The sequence below is a fragment of the Atheta coriaria genome, unplaced genomic scaffold, assembly GCF_025399875.1.
Source record: "Atheta coriaria isolate IRGN ID8LTWV9N9 unplaced genomic scaffold, Caltech_Dcor_3.1 hic_scaffold_7_pilon, whole genome shotgun sequence".
NCBI classification, from domain to species: domain Eukaryota; kingdom Metazoa; phylum Arthropoda; class Insecta; order Coleoptera; family Staphylinidae; genus Dalotia; species Dalotia coriaria.
The window spans coordinates 9,022,280-9,036,606 of NW_027045449.1; the positions used below are offsets into that span (position 1 = coordinate 9,022,280).

The 14,327-nt window shown below is 38.8% G+C and overlaps 4 protein-coding genes across 6 annotated transcripts; 2 read left to right on the forward strand and 2 right to left on the reverse strand.

Moving 5' to 3' along the window:
* Nucleotides 1-283: 283 nt before the first annotated feature.
* Nucleotides 284-1,515, reverse strand: LOC135796577 (uncharacterized). Its single transcript, XM_065308657.1, has 3 exons — nucleotides 1,326-1,515; nucleotides 1,102-1,262; nucleotides 284-848 (listed from the first exon to the last, which is right to left on the reverse strand). The coding sequence occupies exons 1-3, from the start codon at nucleotides 1,456-1,458 to the stop codon at nucleotides 486-488; spliced, it is 657 nt and encodes a 218-aa protein (XP_065164729.1). The 5' UTR covers nucleotides 1,459-1,515; the 3' UTR covers nucleotides 284-485.
* A 1,648-nt stretch (nucleotides 1,516-3,163) lies between these two features.
* Nucleotides 3,164-4,717, forward strand: LOC135796573 (uncharacterized). The gene is made up of 2 exons (XM_065308652.1): nucleotides 3,164-3,457; nucleotides 3,535-4,717. The coding sequence occupies exons 1-2, from the start codon at nucleotides 3,299-3,301 to the stop codon at nucleotides 4,543-4,545; spliced, it is 1,170 nt and encodes a 389-aa protein (XP_065164724.1). The 5' UTR covers nucleotides 3,164-3,298; the 3' UTR covers nucleotides 4,546-4,717.
* Nucleotide 4,718: 1 nt separating this feature from the next.
* On the reverse strand, nucleotides 4,719-7,451 carry LOC135796574 (uncharacterized). Of its 3 annotated transcripts, none has more exons than XM_065308654.1 (2): nucleotides 7,171-7,451; nucleotides 4,719-5,743 (listed from the first exon to the last, which is right to left on the reverse strand). In XM_065308654.1, the coding sequence occupies exon 2, from the start codon at nucleotides 5,717-5,719 to the stop codon at nucleotides 4,775-4,777; it is 945 nt and encodes a 314-aa protein (XP_065164726.1). In that variant the 5' UTR covers nucleotides 5,720-5,743; nucleotides 7,171-7,451; the 3' UTR covers nucleotides 4,719-4,774. The 3 variants fall into 3 exon arrangements, with proteins under 3 accessions (XP_065164726.1, XP_065164727.1, XP_065164725.1); XM_065308655.1 differs by lacking the exon at nucleotides 7,171-7,451 and adding an exon at nucleotides 6,389-6,483; XM_065308653.1 differs by lacking the exon at nucleotides 7,171-7,451 and adding an exon at nucleotides 5,988-6,005.
* Nucleotides 6,428-9,534, forward strand: SP555 (SPRY domain-containing SOCS box protein SP555). The gene is made up of 2 exons (XM_065308656.1): nucleotides 6,428-6,569; nucleotides 7,763-9,534. Exon 2 carries the CDS (start codon nucleotides 7,857-7,859, stop codon nucleotides 8,571-8,573), a length of 717 nt encoding a protein of 238 aa, XP_065164728.1. The 5' UTR covers nucleotides 6,428-6,569; nucleotides 7,763-7,856; the 3' UTR covers nucleotides 8,574-9,534.
* Nucleotides 9,535-14,327: the final 4,793 nt, after the last annotated feature.

Consider the following 14,327-nt stretch of genomic DNA (forward strand, 5'->3'; position numbering starts at 1 on the left):
TTAAATAAAATCTCCATTAAACATCCGACAATTTGCCATGGCTTTTTCTGCACTGATCTTTGCTTTGCTGACCGATTAATCTATGATAATCTTCAATTCGAATTTACGCAACATTTGATTAACCTTGACATGGAAAAGCGTCTCCTCTTCACGACACATACAATGTTTGAAAAACATGAATATTGCAAACAAAGCGCAAACAATCATCGTGTTCATTAGTGGATTCTTCGGATAACTTCAATCATGCATACAAATTACATTGCGAAACAAAATACCAACGAGATCTTCATTAATTGTTATTTATTTGTACAAGATATTAGCTGCTTTCATTCAACGCATGTAAAACTACAATAAATAATATTTTACGTGTACGAGTATATCAGTCGACTTATCGGTTTTGGTTCTAGGAATTACATTGCAGTTTTTAGAAGAAGTCGTCTCGTTTGTCGTCTAAATTTGGTAGAAAAATAAAAATTCAAATGCTTTTAAACACGCAGCTCGGGGTTAGTATAGCGGACGTATTTCAACAGATCTTCATTCTCTTCGCAGACGAAGGGCTTGCGATGATGGCAGGCAACGTCATGCCAGTTAACACCATCCTTGTAGAATTGATTCAATACAGCCAGGCAGTTTTCAGTGGCTCCACCTTGTTGGGCTTCACGGTTATCCGGCTGTGGTTTACCAATGCCGCCATTTTCGGACCAGTCATTCTGTTGGCGGTTGGTAGTCGGTGCCAGTTTCTGCAAAACAGCAGTCCAGAACCATCCGTTGACAGCCAGCGGCTGGAGATCCGGACGGTCACAACCCTTGAAGTCACAGAGACGGCCCGAAGTCCAAATGTATTTCACCTGTAACAATAACATGAATGTTTTGGATAAGAAGTGAAAACAAGATGGCGTATGGTGATATATACGTGCAAAAGTTGTACGCGGTTGCGAAAGTTTTGAATGTAGGTAACACGCGCTCTTTAAAGGTTTGAACTTTCTTCGGTTTCTTGGTATCGACAATTTATCACGTAGCTAGCTTGGAACGTGGTAAATGTTAAGTGCATCGCGATGCGCACGCACACAATAGACGTGCCTAGTTGTATTTTCAACTTACATTTTCGTTGACAATCCTCTGCTTTATCCATTCGTTCTCGGGGGAAGTCTCCAGGGAGACGAGGTCCATGCAACGCTGACGGCAGTAGTTACGACCACCTAACCAATCTTCTTCCACACCCTTGAGGGCTGGTTCTCTCCAGCTGAAGAGATATCCTTTGCCTTTTTAATAAAAAATATTTTTGATTAATTTTTATTTATGTTTTGATTTTTATGAAGACTTACCATCAGGGGTGCGTTCGTGAATCTGCCTCTGAGCACACAGAGCAGGTACCGGCGGTTCCAGAATCCTACCTCCGGGGAACTGCGCTGAGGCAATGCCAACGAGGGCGGCAACAACGAAGAGGAAGCTTTTCATTGCTGAAGTCGATTGTGTGGTGCTCGCTCGAGAGGTCGCAGCGACTATGGACTACCCGAAGAGGACCATCAGGTATTTATACGAAGGTGGGGCCCGTGTGCGTCTTCGCCGGCAATTACGGCACGCACATCGGGGGATAGGTATGGGTAATCTCACCTTGAACTCTAATGATTCTCGGTCGGCGCACGGCTGGCGCACACCCGCCCGAATGAGTGAAAGCTGTTTGTGGATAATTAAAAAAGCATAAACTGCACGACAATACACATCTATTCCAACGATTAGTATTTCGGCGAAAACCGATCGCCAAATTTGATCGATTGTTAACGAGCATAAATTAACACCATTACCAGAGTTGTTGCAGGTACACCCGAAATTTGTCATCGGAAAAAAACCGCGCGCCCATCGCGAATTTCTGTGTCACTTTCTCTCAATGGAATGAATTTAGTTTACCATATCACGAGTGCGCTTTTTTACTACGTCGGCTGAATGCCGGAGACAGAGTTGTAAAGTGAGTATTGTGTGTTATTGTAAACAAAACCACTTTCTTTGACCTTGTCGCGTCTTCGTGGTGCGGCCTGGCGTACGTGGCCCACGGGTACCTTCATTACAAAATCCATTTACGGTCAAAGTGACCCAACGGTACCTGAATCAATACATAAAGGCAAATATCGTACATCGAAGACTACTTTTACAATAGATTTGCGTGTCTCGGCTACCTGATTCGGTGAAATCTCTTCGAATGTAAAATAATTTCGCATTTTTGCCGCCATTTTGGTTTAGACAACATTTTCAAGTAAAGGCACCTGCTAAAAAGTATGAATTGAGTAAATACTGATGGAAAAGAGAGAGTTGTGTAACAATTATGCCACAAGAGTGATAATTTTTACTGTCATCGACGTGTGTGCCACAAACGTTGTTTGCAAATTCAAAGTCAATATTTATTCATTCAAGAGTTGCGAAGAGACGTTTTCAGTTCCGCTTCTGTCGGCGTGAATCCTAGCTTCAATCACATGACATCACTGGTTACGACATTTGCAACCTGTTCCTGATTAAACGCTTCGCACGCGGCTTAATTATAATTACGTGGTGCGATTGTAGAGTAACTTTAATGAGTTGTACGTCTTGACTGAATTGACGTCATTGGTATCCATGCTTTGCTTTTGTTTCAAGTGTTTATGACGCATTTGACGAGATTTGTTACGCCTCCTCGTCAATAACTTCTTGTTAACACGTGTTTTATTCCAAATTTGTAGATTATTACAGTGTAAAAAAGTAATTACTAGGTTGTTGTGAATAATTATGTTTAAAATGTTTAAACTCCAACCTACAATTTAAATTATTAATATGTTGGTTGAAGACAATGTTATACTCACGCAAATAATTGATTTTCTTTTGTGTGTGTGACCACAGCCATGAAATTTTAATTAACATTTTCTGGTTGGTTTTCTTCGCGGTTATTTTCCAAAATGTCATGTTTTGTCATTTTGCGCCCGCCGAACTTTCTATTGTTTGTTTTTAGTACTAAATTACCATAAACAGTTATTACTCTTTGTAATAACATTAGCTATTGTTTCAAAACACCCTTTGGAGACTATTAATACAGGTTTATAAACTTAAAATTCAATTTTAGTCGCTTTCTTTGTTGATTTCAAATATGGTTGCAGCTTGCCGTGAAATTTAAGTAGCGCCCTCTACAATTTTCTTGTATTGAAGAGAAGAACCAAAAACGACGGTTATTTTCTCAAACAGATTCAGCTGCGCGCATTTATCAACACACATCGTTTCAGCTGTCCATGAAACACTTCGTTGGCATTAATAAACGTGAAACACTAATTCTACGATGGGTATCACCGGAAGTAAAGTGGCTCAAGAGGATAAAGAAGATGTAACGGCTGGTAGTGTGCCCACAACGCCGATTTTAACCCCGAAAGTCAAAAAAACCGTTGAGGAACTTGTTGATCCGCGGTCACCGAGCTGCAGCATCCTTCGTACACCAATTGTAAGTGTATTCTTATCCTATATTAATATTATTATGCATTATATAGATTTAATTTACATTTAATATTGTATATGTAGACTTCTGCAAGTCCACTTACACCAGAAGCAAACACATGTGACACATTCAACATAAATTCTCCAGTGTTAATCAAAAACCTAGAGGATCCAAGATCTCCAACATGTGCTTTCACAAGAACACCCATCACTGCTGTAGATGATACAATAGACTTGCTTAAAAGAGTACAAATAAGAAACTTGCAAAACATCAAAAAAGTCATCAGTGATATGCCAAGTCAAATTCCACCAAAACTACTTGAAAGTAGCCCAATTCACAGAAAACCCGATGAAAACAGGCGAAAATCATTTGTTGGATTGCTTGAGACCAACCTGGACTATGTAGAGACTGATTTAGATGCTGTTATTATGAGTAAATCATCTCCAAGTCAAAATCAAATCAAAAGTGTTTCTCCCAGTAAAGCTGAACTTAAAGCGAAATTTCTGGAGAGTGTTGAACCAGAAATTGAACCAATTACATCTACACCAGTACAGAATGATAAATCAGATGATGACAACGTTCTAGACACAATAAAAACCGATATTGTGGATGATGATGGATTAATTACACAAAAAGATACAATTTCCACAGTTCAGGAAGCAGCAGCACCTGAAATAATCAATGCAACACCTAAAAAGATACAAATTGAAGTGGAATCTGAACCTATCACTGCAACAGTACAAGAATTTGAAAAGAAAGTCAATCATCTGATTTACACTGAAGAGGAACACATCATAAGTACACCTCCTGTCAATAAACATGCTGCATTACAGGCAAAGACGGCTTCCAACCGAACACCTCTAGGTACCAGAAACGGTAACAACGCAACAAATGACGCCAAGGTATTTGCCAAAAACAAGCCGAAACTTCGCGTTAGTGATAAACCGCGTCGCGCGGATTATGCAGTAAGTAAAATCCCCGTTTTTAGTAGTAAGAATAAAGCAGAGTGTGAAAATACTCCGCCGCGGAATATGCTTGATGCGCGTAAAACACGACGCGCTCAATGGGATAGCGATAATACTCTAATTATTTAAATTTATATTGACTTTCACATGTTTTGTGTGCGTTTTTTCCTTCTAATATTACTAGTTAATTGTAATTTATTGTTTAGTGCTTAATACGCGGGACTTGACTAGAATATTTGTTAATAATTCTGTAATAAATTTTAATGACAAGGAAATGTTCTTGGAAGACATTTAATTTAAACTTTGTGTCATGTAAAAATAATTGGTTATTATTTTGTGTATTGTGGGTTGCCTACGTTCAATCTTTGAATGTCTTTCGAAACACAATTCTATTTTGTTTCTTCATTTTCTTATCCTGATGAATAAATTCCTTTGATAATACAACTTGTGTGGGTACTAACACTCTATTACCATCTGTGAATGTTTTACAACTTTCATTTTTCTCAGTTGTATCATCAAAATCATCTCCCTGGTTTAATATTATATCTGTTGGTAATTGAGGTCCATAAACTTGTCTTGTTTTGATGGCTATTCTTACTTTTTTAACATCACTCTCATTTGTACTCTCTGTGTCAAGTTTATAATGTTTATTTGGCTGTGCATTGTTAGACTCAACTGTTTTTATCCTTGGATCCAGTTCTTTTGGAACATTCATCCATGCAACCATTGGATCCACACCAGCCATTCTTTCTTCAGTGATTTCCACAGCTGGTCTTTTTCTTTTCCTATTAACTTCTTTAGAAGATCCAGTTCCACTTAAACTTTGTGTGACTTCTTTAAAGCTAGGTCTTGGAATGTGTTCTCCATGCAGTCTTTTAAGTACATCATAATTCCTCTGCTCTAATTTATATTTTAATTCTTGGATGGTTTCATGTTCAGGTGTGTAACAAACATGCAATACTCCACCATAGAATGATTTGTTATCCAATAACTTCTTTGCTATTCTTGCTGACTGGATTCTTTGGTATGAAACATGGTAACATTCAGTAAATGCTTCTGTTTCCACATTTTCCACAACATGGATTGTATTTAGTTGTCCATATTTTGTGCAGAGAGATTTCAATTCATTTCGAAGGTTTATTTTTGGTACACCATAGATGTACAAGTGTTGCGATTCTGATGTTACAGTGTAGACTTTTACAGCTGTTAGTTTTTTGCCTTGGCGATAAAGTGGGCGGTTTGTGCAGAGATTTTGTTGAATGTGATGAGATGTGTCTGGTTCTTCAGTGGTATTTGCAGTCATTATTGGGAAAAAAGACCTAGAACACTTAAGAAATACAATTGAATGTAGATGTGAGGTTATGGTAATGTTTGGTGGAGGCGCCACTTAAAAAAAATTTCAAAAATTCAAAATTTATGTCTCAATATTTAATAATCGGAATAAGTTTATATAATAATTAAGAAAACAAATTTCTTTTATTAATATGAATGGTTAACGACTTGTTTTGTAGTTTTTTTAAAGAAATTTACTGAAAACAATCAATTTTTGTAAGTGTCCACCATTTTTTTACCATTTTTTAAAATTCGAATTGCTTTTTATTAAACTCCAATATCAAACGCAAAAATTTTTATTAAAATGTAAATTTCTTCATAGATGATAATGATAAGACATGCAGTGTCGGTGTGAGTGTGTCCACAGAGGGAAAAGGGAAAACCCCTTGCACGCAGAGCAGTTCATCGACCTCGGCACGGCCCCGGCGCACATGTGCGTATCGTAAGGGAAGTTTTTCCACCCCACGGGCAGGCGCGGCGCTTGGCAACCCTCGGCCGCGATGCGCGCTATCAGCGGAGCAATGCGCAAGGGATAATTCCACATGATATTTACGTCACTTATCGGCGCACGCTGGATGCCCGGCGCGCGCATGGCGCTCCGCCGCGGCCGCCGCGACGTCAGTCACGATAGTGCACTCACCCAATTCACCCACGCGCCGTATCTCTCTTCAATACCTTCAACTTTCTGCTCGCCGCGAGCCAATTTACACGACAAAAAAACGCACCTCACGCGAAGACAACACACCGAAGACCAAAATGACTACCGTCGAGGCATCCTCCGCTACGAATAAAAGTGTTTCTGGAGAGTTTCACATAGCAAGGTGAGTACAACACTTAGATAATAGACATTATAGGGTATTACGCATAAAAATCAAAAATCGCAACATATTTGATTCATTAATAATCAACTGGATAAAATATCATACATACATTCAAGTGTTATGAAATGAACCTGTTAGTACCGTGCTGTTATCTTGAGTAATCAATACTTCAACAATCTGATATTTACACACCTTATCTAAATCTCTCTACCTGGAATTAAACTACTCGTACAACACGATTTTTAATTCTATGTTTAAAAAAAAAAGGTAAAACTGTAGTATACTCATCGGCTGCTGCAGACTCCCGTGAGGATTTCGATTTTTAGCTGCGCAAGGGCCCCGAAAGTCTCAAACATTGAGTCATATTGTTTTATGTTAGGGAACTCGCAAGTTGTGTGCGTGTGGCACCGCACGCTAAGTAGACACTCGCATTTATCGTGCGTAATTAAAGGGATACTCGCTGCGGGGCCGGGATTTTTAAAAGGGAGGAGGGTGTGTGTGTGTGTGTGTACACTACAAGAACGCGGCAACAAAAAAGCGACCCTTCTTGCGTTCTCGCAGGGATGGATACAATGGGGTGCGTTCAAGACATCAAACTCACGTCATATTCAGCGTCATAGATGTATAAACAAGTCGTTCCCGATTTCAAAGGGAGAAGAGTTATGCATCATTTTCACGGGGTGAAAAATAAAGTAGAATGTTGTTTAAATTAATAAAATATTGAGTGGGATTCTATTTTTGGTGCCCGGCGATCGATAAACAAGCAATTAATTCAGTCCTTGTAAACAAACAGCGCTTTTCAATTGATTCATTAACACACCGCCATATTGCTATACGTGTAGAGGAAGTTGCCAGGCTTGTAGGAAGTAATGTGTGTCGGCTTGGTCAAACGCGACACCGCTCAGCGCCGAAAATTCTTATCGATCGTCGGTGGTTTTCTGCTGCGAGCACGCCGACCGACTGACTCATGCTTGCTCGCCGGGCGAATGCAATATCCGGATAGGGGTGTTTCGTATTCTGGTCACCCACAGAAACGACTTGCAGACATGTTAAAAAATTTACACGCTCCCATTGTCTACGCGTTGCGTAATTGTATCCAGGAAACTTGAGAATGAGACAATGCAAAAATCGATACACACAGTATAATACAACAAGAATCACAGCAAAAATTTAACCTTTGATTATTTTTTTAGGAATGTCGAATCTTCTTCATCTTCTGAAGCAAACTCAGAAGAAACATGGCAGGAGCCATCGCAGGCATAGCAGTCGGAACAGCAATTCTCAGAAATGGAGGTGGACCCACGGCCGTTCCGCCATGGCTGTGATGATATGTGGGCATGGTCACGGTACGAACGCAGCCCCGAGGTGAAAATCTTCGGCAAGACCTCCAACGTCGCGCATTTTCATCCGAACTGGAGCAGTGGTACCGCCGGCGTTCGTGGGACACGCGTGCTTAACAATGGCCGCTATTTCTGGGAATTGCAGTTAAGCCAGCGCATTTTCGGCACGAGCATGATGTTTGGTATTGGTACCAAAAAGGCACGTTTACACGCCGATGCTTTTACCAATTTGCTTGGTGAGGATAACAACGGCTGGGGTTTGTCGCATAAAGGCCTGCTGTGGCATGGCGGCCGGTGGTACCATTATACAAAACCCTTTCGGGAGAATGAGGCTACGACTATAGGCATCTTGTACGACGGCATTGCCGGCACGCTCACGTATTACAAAGATGGTAAAAGTCTAGGTGTAGCATTCAGAGGTCTCAATGACATTAAAGAGAATCTCTACCCGATTGTATGCTCGACAGCGGCGAAAACGGAAATGACGCTGGACACCATGAAGCGTGACTTTGTCAACCTACAAGACAGGTGTCGTGCAGTGATTGTAAAACGGGTTGCATCTAAGAGGGACTTAGATAAACTGCTGGTCCCCACGCGGATCAAAGCGTATCTGGGCGAAGCATCTTTCCCGTTCAAGGAGTTCAATCATAATTTCAATTTGTGAGCACACAGTTGTGATGGTGGCGATTTGATTGATTGAATGTTAAGCACTCTGCGTCATGTTTTATTTGTTGCTCGTTTGCAAGCGTGAACTGGAATTTATTCAATCCGACTGATTACCTATACATTTACGTACGTAAGTTGATAACGTCTAGTCATTTTATACTTTTCTACGTTTTGCGAAACGAGGCGATTTTATTCTTTACCGCTCTACATACTACATGTAAGGCATGTTGTTGAACAAAACGAAAAGCACCTGTGCCCAAACAAATATATATTGTAATTTAAGCTCAAACGCGTGTGGGTTTAAACATTAAATGTTACAAAGAAAATTTCGTAATGGAAGGCCGAGGAACGAATAGTCGAATTAAATTTTAAGCGTCTAGTCATAATCTAAGTCATTTCATTCTACATTGTCAGGTAGAATGGATTTCAATGTAAATAAAACATAAACCAAACGTGTAAATATAATTTCTAGGTATAAATTGTATTGATTCTTGTAAGTAATTAATCGACCGTGGATTTAATCCAGGTGCCATATTTGTATAAACAATAATTTCGACAATCGTTTCACAAGCGATGAATTATTTATTGTCTTAGCAGCGTTTCTAGTACAATTTTATTGCGCGAACGATGCGACACGGTGGTAGTTACCAAATATGTAAATAAAACTAAACTAGCGTAATTCATTTATAAATTAAGGATTATATACTAGCGAAATAACTGTTTTGTGATTCTTATTTATTATTCTATTGTATAACGTAAGGCATTATTTATTAGATTTGTTTTCTAGCGTTTTTCAATTGGCCATTTTGTGCAATATGAGATGATAATGAAATTGGATGAAATAGAGTTTCGCATACCAGGATTTGTATGTGGAAGTTTATTTCGAATCACAATGGAGTTTGATTTTAGTCATAATTAATGTAACTTTCTGTGCTGTAATAAATGGTTTATTTTATAAATGCTGGTGGTTCTCATTTAACAAAATCTTTGTTAAATAACTACAGGTGTTTCTTTTTTCTTGCAATTAATTGCTAATTTGAATACTTTGGCGCATTTTTATAATTAATTAATGTTTTCATATTTACAAAACGTCGGTAGCAACTTTAAGCAGTAATAGTTTTGTATTTAGTTCAATAACAATTTATTTTAATCAGAGAATTAATTCCTATAAATTCATCCTGGCGTCCTCCAGCAGTGAATTGTTGAGTTATTAAACAAAATCGGCCATTTATTCCATACGGGTGTTGCATTTGTATTTTGTGATTTATTCCGTGCACGTGTGAATTGTGCGCGCTTCACACGAACACGGTTTAAGTGCAGGTAACCGCACTGCCACAGGTGTAACTTCTTTCTACCACACCCAAACAAATTAATGGTTGTGAGTAAATAGCTTTATGAGGCGCTGCATAATATGTTTCGTAAATAAATACTGATGGCGCTTATAGTGCTGTTATTTGCATTAAATTTTTGTTTGTTTGTGTGAGTGATGAGCACCTGTGTCCGTGTGTAAATGGTATTGCGAATGTTTTTTATTTCCTATTATATTTAATTCAGTATACGTGGATATAACTAAAATGTTTAGTGTTGTTCTTGCAAAGAATTGCTGAGTACACCACACAAAGTTCTGAGTGTCAATATTTTATTTTCAAACTTTAGCCATTTTAGGATAGTTGCGATAATAATTTCTAAGAATGCTATATAAATTAAATAATTATTTAATACTACAATTAAAGTAACATACTTGATACGTTTACGTTTAATATTTTTCAAGTAAATCAAAATAAACATTCAATTTCATTTCTTTTGCCTGTTTCTGGGCGCAGCAGAATAAAAATAACAACTCACACTACTCCTTAACATTCCAAGTGATCTTCGAATGCAATCATGTCATGCAATATGCGATCTTAAAGTAATATAGAATCTCGTGCGTTATTTGCATGTTTTGTTTCGGGTTTATCAACATCACCTCAACGCCGAACTTTTGTGCGCAAAGTCCGGCGCAGGAAGCGGCGCAGCGGAACAAGTTAACGCGCAACGCACGCTCAGCATCATCATTCAGTGCGCGCGTCAATATTCTGCAGTTACACCTGCCACAATATTGCCACAATTTATTAAATCAGTAAAAAAGCGTTCCACCATGTGAAAAATATTCCTCGAGGCACTCATAAGTAAAGTTTTGCATTATTTTCATTTGCGCCTTTTTATTAAATCTGTAATTCGTACATTTGCATCGCTGCATTGTTTTATACGGCGTTAGACGCGTCTTCTTTGTATTATGGCCGCTATTCAAACGTCGTTTCTACGTTCTGTAACCACCAAGCTTGCATCATCATAAATCAAATCATGTACTTGCAATGCGCCCACTGGGAAATTATCTGGACGTAATTTTATTGTGCAATCGATGAGGTATGGGTGACCGCAGTTTCACCTCCGCGAGGTATATGCGGCGAAGTTGTCAGCTGTTTGTTTGCTTTCACATGTTTCAATCGGTTACTTCGCGGCAGTAGAGTGCCAATTGTGCAGCACTGCTAAGGCAAAGAGACGCCATGTTTTGTTTTGATTTTAACATTCCAACACCCATTCGGCACTGCTGATAACGCACTCTTATTTTTTATTTTCTAGCGTTACATTTATCATTTACTTATTCTTTAGTATTTTGTTACATTTTAATTTGTTTTATTTCTGTTTATTGCGTATGACGTTGTTGATGGTGTGCATTGGTGATCGGTTTTTCAATCCACTTCTTGCAAACGTTCCTGTTTTCAATCGCAGGCATGTATATATTAAAAAAATTGTACTACTAGGATTATTTAATCATTTAATTTTTCTACTTCCACTTTTAAGATGTTAGTTTTTCTACGGTTTTGTGGCAGAAAAAGTGGTGCTTTACACATGGAATGCAAAAATTGTGACTAAAGTACTTTAATCACGTGTTTTAGTCACGGCGTGTTGCTTGCGCCTGCGTATTTGTGACTAAAGTACTTTAGTCATGGATTTTAGTCATGGGGTGACTGCATGACTACGTGACTATGCTCACTATTAATCAATCTCGTGACTAAAACTCCCCTTTAGCCACTTGAGGCTTAATATAGCATAAATCTTTAGAAAATGTTCACCCTTAAGTACAGGGATCAATGTACCTTTTCACCCGTCACATTCCAGACGTTTATTCATTTTCATTCATCTTGATTCCAAGGAGTGACATTTGAATATTTTGAATTCTGAAGTGAATGTAATTACGACTTGTCCACCTATTTTATGTCCCCACATTTACTTTACGAAAAAGCTCCTCGCCAAAAAGTTGCGCCAAACTCTTGCAAAGAAAAAGCAAGTTTGTTTGCTGGTTAGCCGGATTCCTTTGACGTTCTTCTCGGGCGCGCTTTTGTTTTTTGCGGATGTAACATGTCCGAGAGTCGAGTGCACGCGAGTAGCGTGTCCACTTCTCGTGTCGCCGGTCGTGTTCTTGTTGTGTTCAGTTAATACGCATTTTCGTCCGCACGTAATTTTGTTGTGTTGTCGGTCGGCGGGGCGGCTGCGGTCGGTGTCTCAAAAGTGAAATGCACGCCGGTGGGTTTTGTCGGCTTGGCACTCGTCTCTGAATAGATCTGTCACTTGTCACTCACGCACAACTTTTCACGCTATTTAAACATGATAAATCTTTGAAAATGTGGGAAAATAATATTAATGCGTTTTCGTTCTCATCAGCCGTCTGACGGCCTGATGCAATCACTAAACATAATTATGTATGAGTAGTACATCATTTCGGCATATTTTACGTACTAGCTTTAACCCACGGCTTCCGTACGTGTCTGTAGTCACAGAAGAAGTAACAATGAAGTAGAATGGCGGGAAGTTTAAAATGGCTGAAAGTATAGTCTATGGAAGTATAGTGTACAGTCTCCATAGTGTAGTCAATTGGATTTGATGTTGACGTAGCTGTCGGTAATACAGTGTGATAATACAGTGTGATGGTACTATAGTACTTAGGTTTGAGCTTCATTGCTGGAATGCTAGATGGCGTTAAAGTAGTCAAATAGCCAGATGCAGAGGTATTATTGGCTAAACAATTTCTTTATTTTATTTTAAAAATAATTTTTTTTATTAAATAAAAAGTAGTCTATAACCATTCGGGAACCACTAAGAATATGTGTACAAATATTCATGATGATCGGTTAAGTAGTTTTTGCGTGAAAGTGTAACAAACATCAGGACTTTCGCATTTATAATATTAGTAGGGATTTTACGAGGTGCGCGCGAATGTTTAGTATTCTTTAATCGATGATTCTTAAACCGAAAAGTTCGCAAACTTTTCGCATCAAATACAGATTAGAAGTTTGACTTTTTAAACTTTTTGCACGTCAGCGCGCGGACTTTTAGTTTGTTTAGAATTTTGTTGGAAAAACAAGTCGGTTGCTAACGTGTCGAAATGTCAATTAAGTTATTTTCGTTCGGTTTCGCGCCTTCGCCGTTGTCATCGGGCACGGAGAGCTCGCCGTCGACGGCGTCCAATTAGCGCGCATGGCGTTTGGCGTTATCTCGGCGTTATTCAATTAATTAATGAATTAATCAATCGATTAACTAATCATACGTTTCCTGTCTGTTTTACAGTTACATAATGCTTGTTTTCACCACGTTTTTTTTCTTCATTGCAACCAAAAGTTTCGCAATTAAAACACATTTTTGATTGATTATTGTTGTAAACTGTGTGACATTTTTGGAACACGTAAAAAATCAACTCGCGGTTTAAGAATTTCATCGCAAACTAGCGAAATATTTCGTAACTTGTGCGAAAATACACGAAACGTAAACAGATTTAATCACTTCCAGCATAATCAACAACACATTGCAGTTTCGGACGGTTTCCGCAATAATATTTTGGCTACAGTTTCGGCTACAGTTGTTTTGCTCTACTTAAATAGAATACTATTGGCGATTTCATAGATCTGTGTGTTTCTATAAATTCAAGCAGTGCCGCTATTATTAGATGGAAGTCATACGCAGTGACATTACATTAGATGACCTTGAACTTTCCTATCGGCGTAAAGTTTAATGTTTACATCAATTGGTCGATTTTGAGCGCCAGCCAGACCGACGCGTGTTTTATCGTTCAATAAATCGCCATTTTAAATTACAATTTGTGTGACAAATTGCATTGCGGAAGATTTATGGGTTGTTTGACAAGATAATAATATTCTAAGTGTTATTAATCACAAAGAGTCGTAAATTATTTTATCTGTAACTTGTTGCAAAAAAGGTCAAATTGTATTTTAAGCATCAAGTAACTAAAAGTTGGCTTTTGTCACGAGATTGATTAAGTGCGAGCGTAGCAAGCGTCACTTTAGTCACCCCATGACTAAAACCCGTGACTAAAGTACTTTACTCACTTTTTCTGTTTTAAAATAGTAAAAAAAGTACATTTTTGTTTTTTCTTCTTTTGGAAATCAGTCTAAATTGTTTAAGTTGTGGTTAATTAATGCGCAGCACGTTTGCACTGCAAATATATCAGTGGTTAGCGAATATACAGAAATGGGTACGTTGGCCTCCCACCTTGAGGTGCACTCCTTTATGGCCATCATTTATACGTGTGCCTAACGTGCTGGTAAACTTGCCACTTGGTTGAGGGAGCGAATTGTAGTCGCGTCCGGAGTGCGAGAATTGCCGCGAGTAATGGGGGATGGAAGGATGCAATGATAGGCATGATGGAAGAAGGGACGTTGGCAGCGGCTCCTGTATTGCAGCTGATCTCCATGAG

Excerpts from the sequence above, each read along its gene's own strand:
- SP555 (XM_065308656.1), top strand. The coding sequence starts at position 7,857 with ATGGAGGTGGACCCACGGCCGTTCCGCCATGGCTGTGATGATATGTGG.
- LOC135796577 (XM_065308657.1), bottom strand. The coding sequence starts at position 1,458 with ATGAAAAGCTTCCTCTTCGTTGTTGCCGCCCTCGTTGGCATTGCCTCA. Across the intron at positions 1,263-1,325 it reads TCACGAACGCACCCCTGATG|GCAAAGGATATCTCTTCAGC; the intron begins GTAAGTCTTCAT and ends TTTATTAAAAAG. Across the intron at positions 849-1,101 it reads AGAGGATTGTCAACGAAAAT|GTGAAATACATTTGGACTTC; the intron begins GTAAGTTGAAAA and ends TTATTGTTACAG.
- LOC135796573 (XM_065308652.1), top strand. The coding sequence starts at position 3,299 with ATGGGTATCACCGGAAGTAAAGTGGCTCAAGAGGATAAAGAAGATGTA. Across the intron at positions 3,458-3,534 it reads GCATCCTTCGTACACCAATT|ACTTCTGCAAGTCCACTTAC; the intron begins GTAAGTGTATTC and ends TTGTATATGTAG.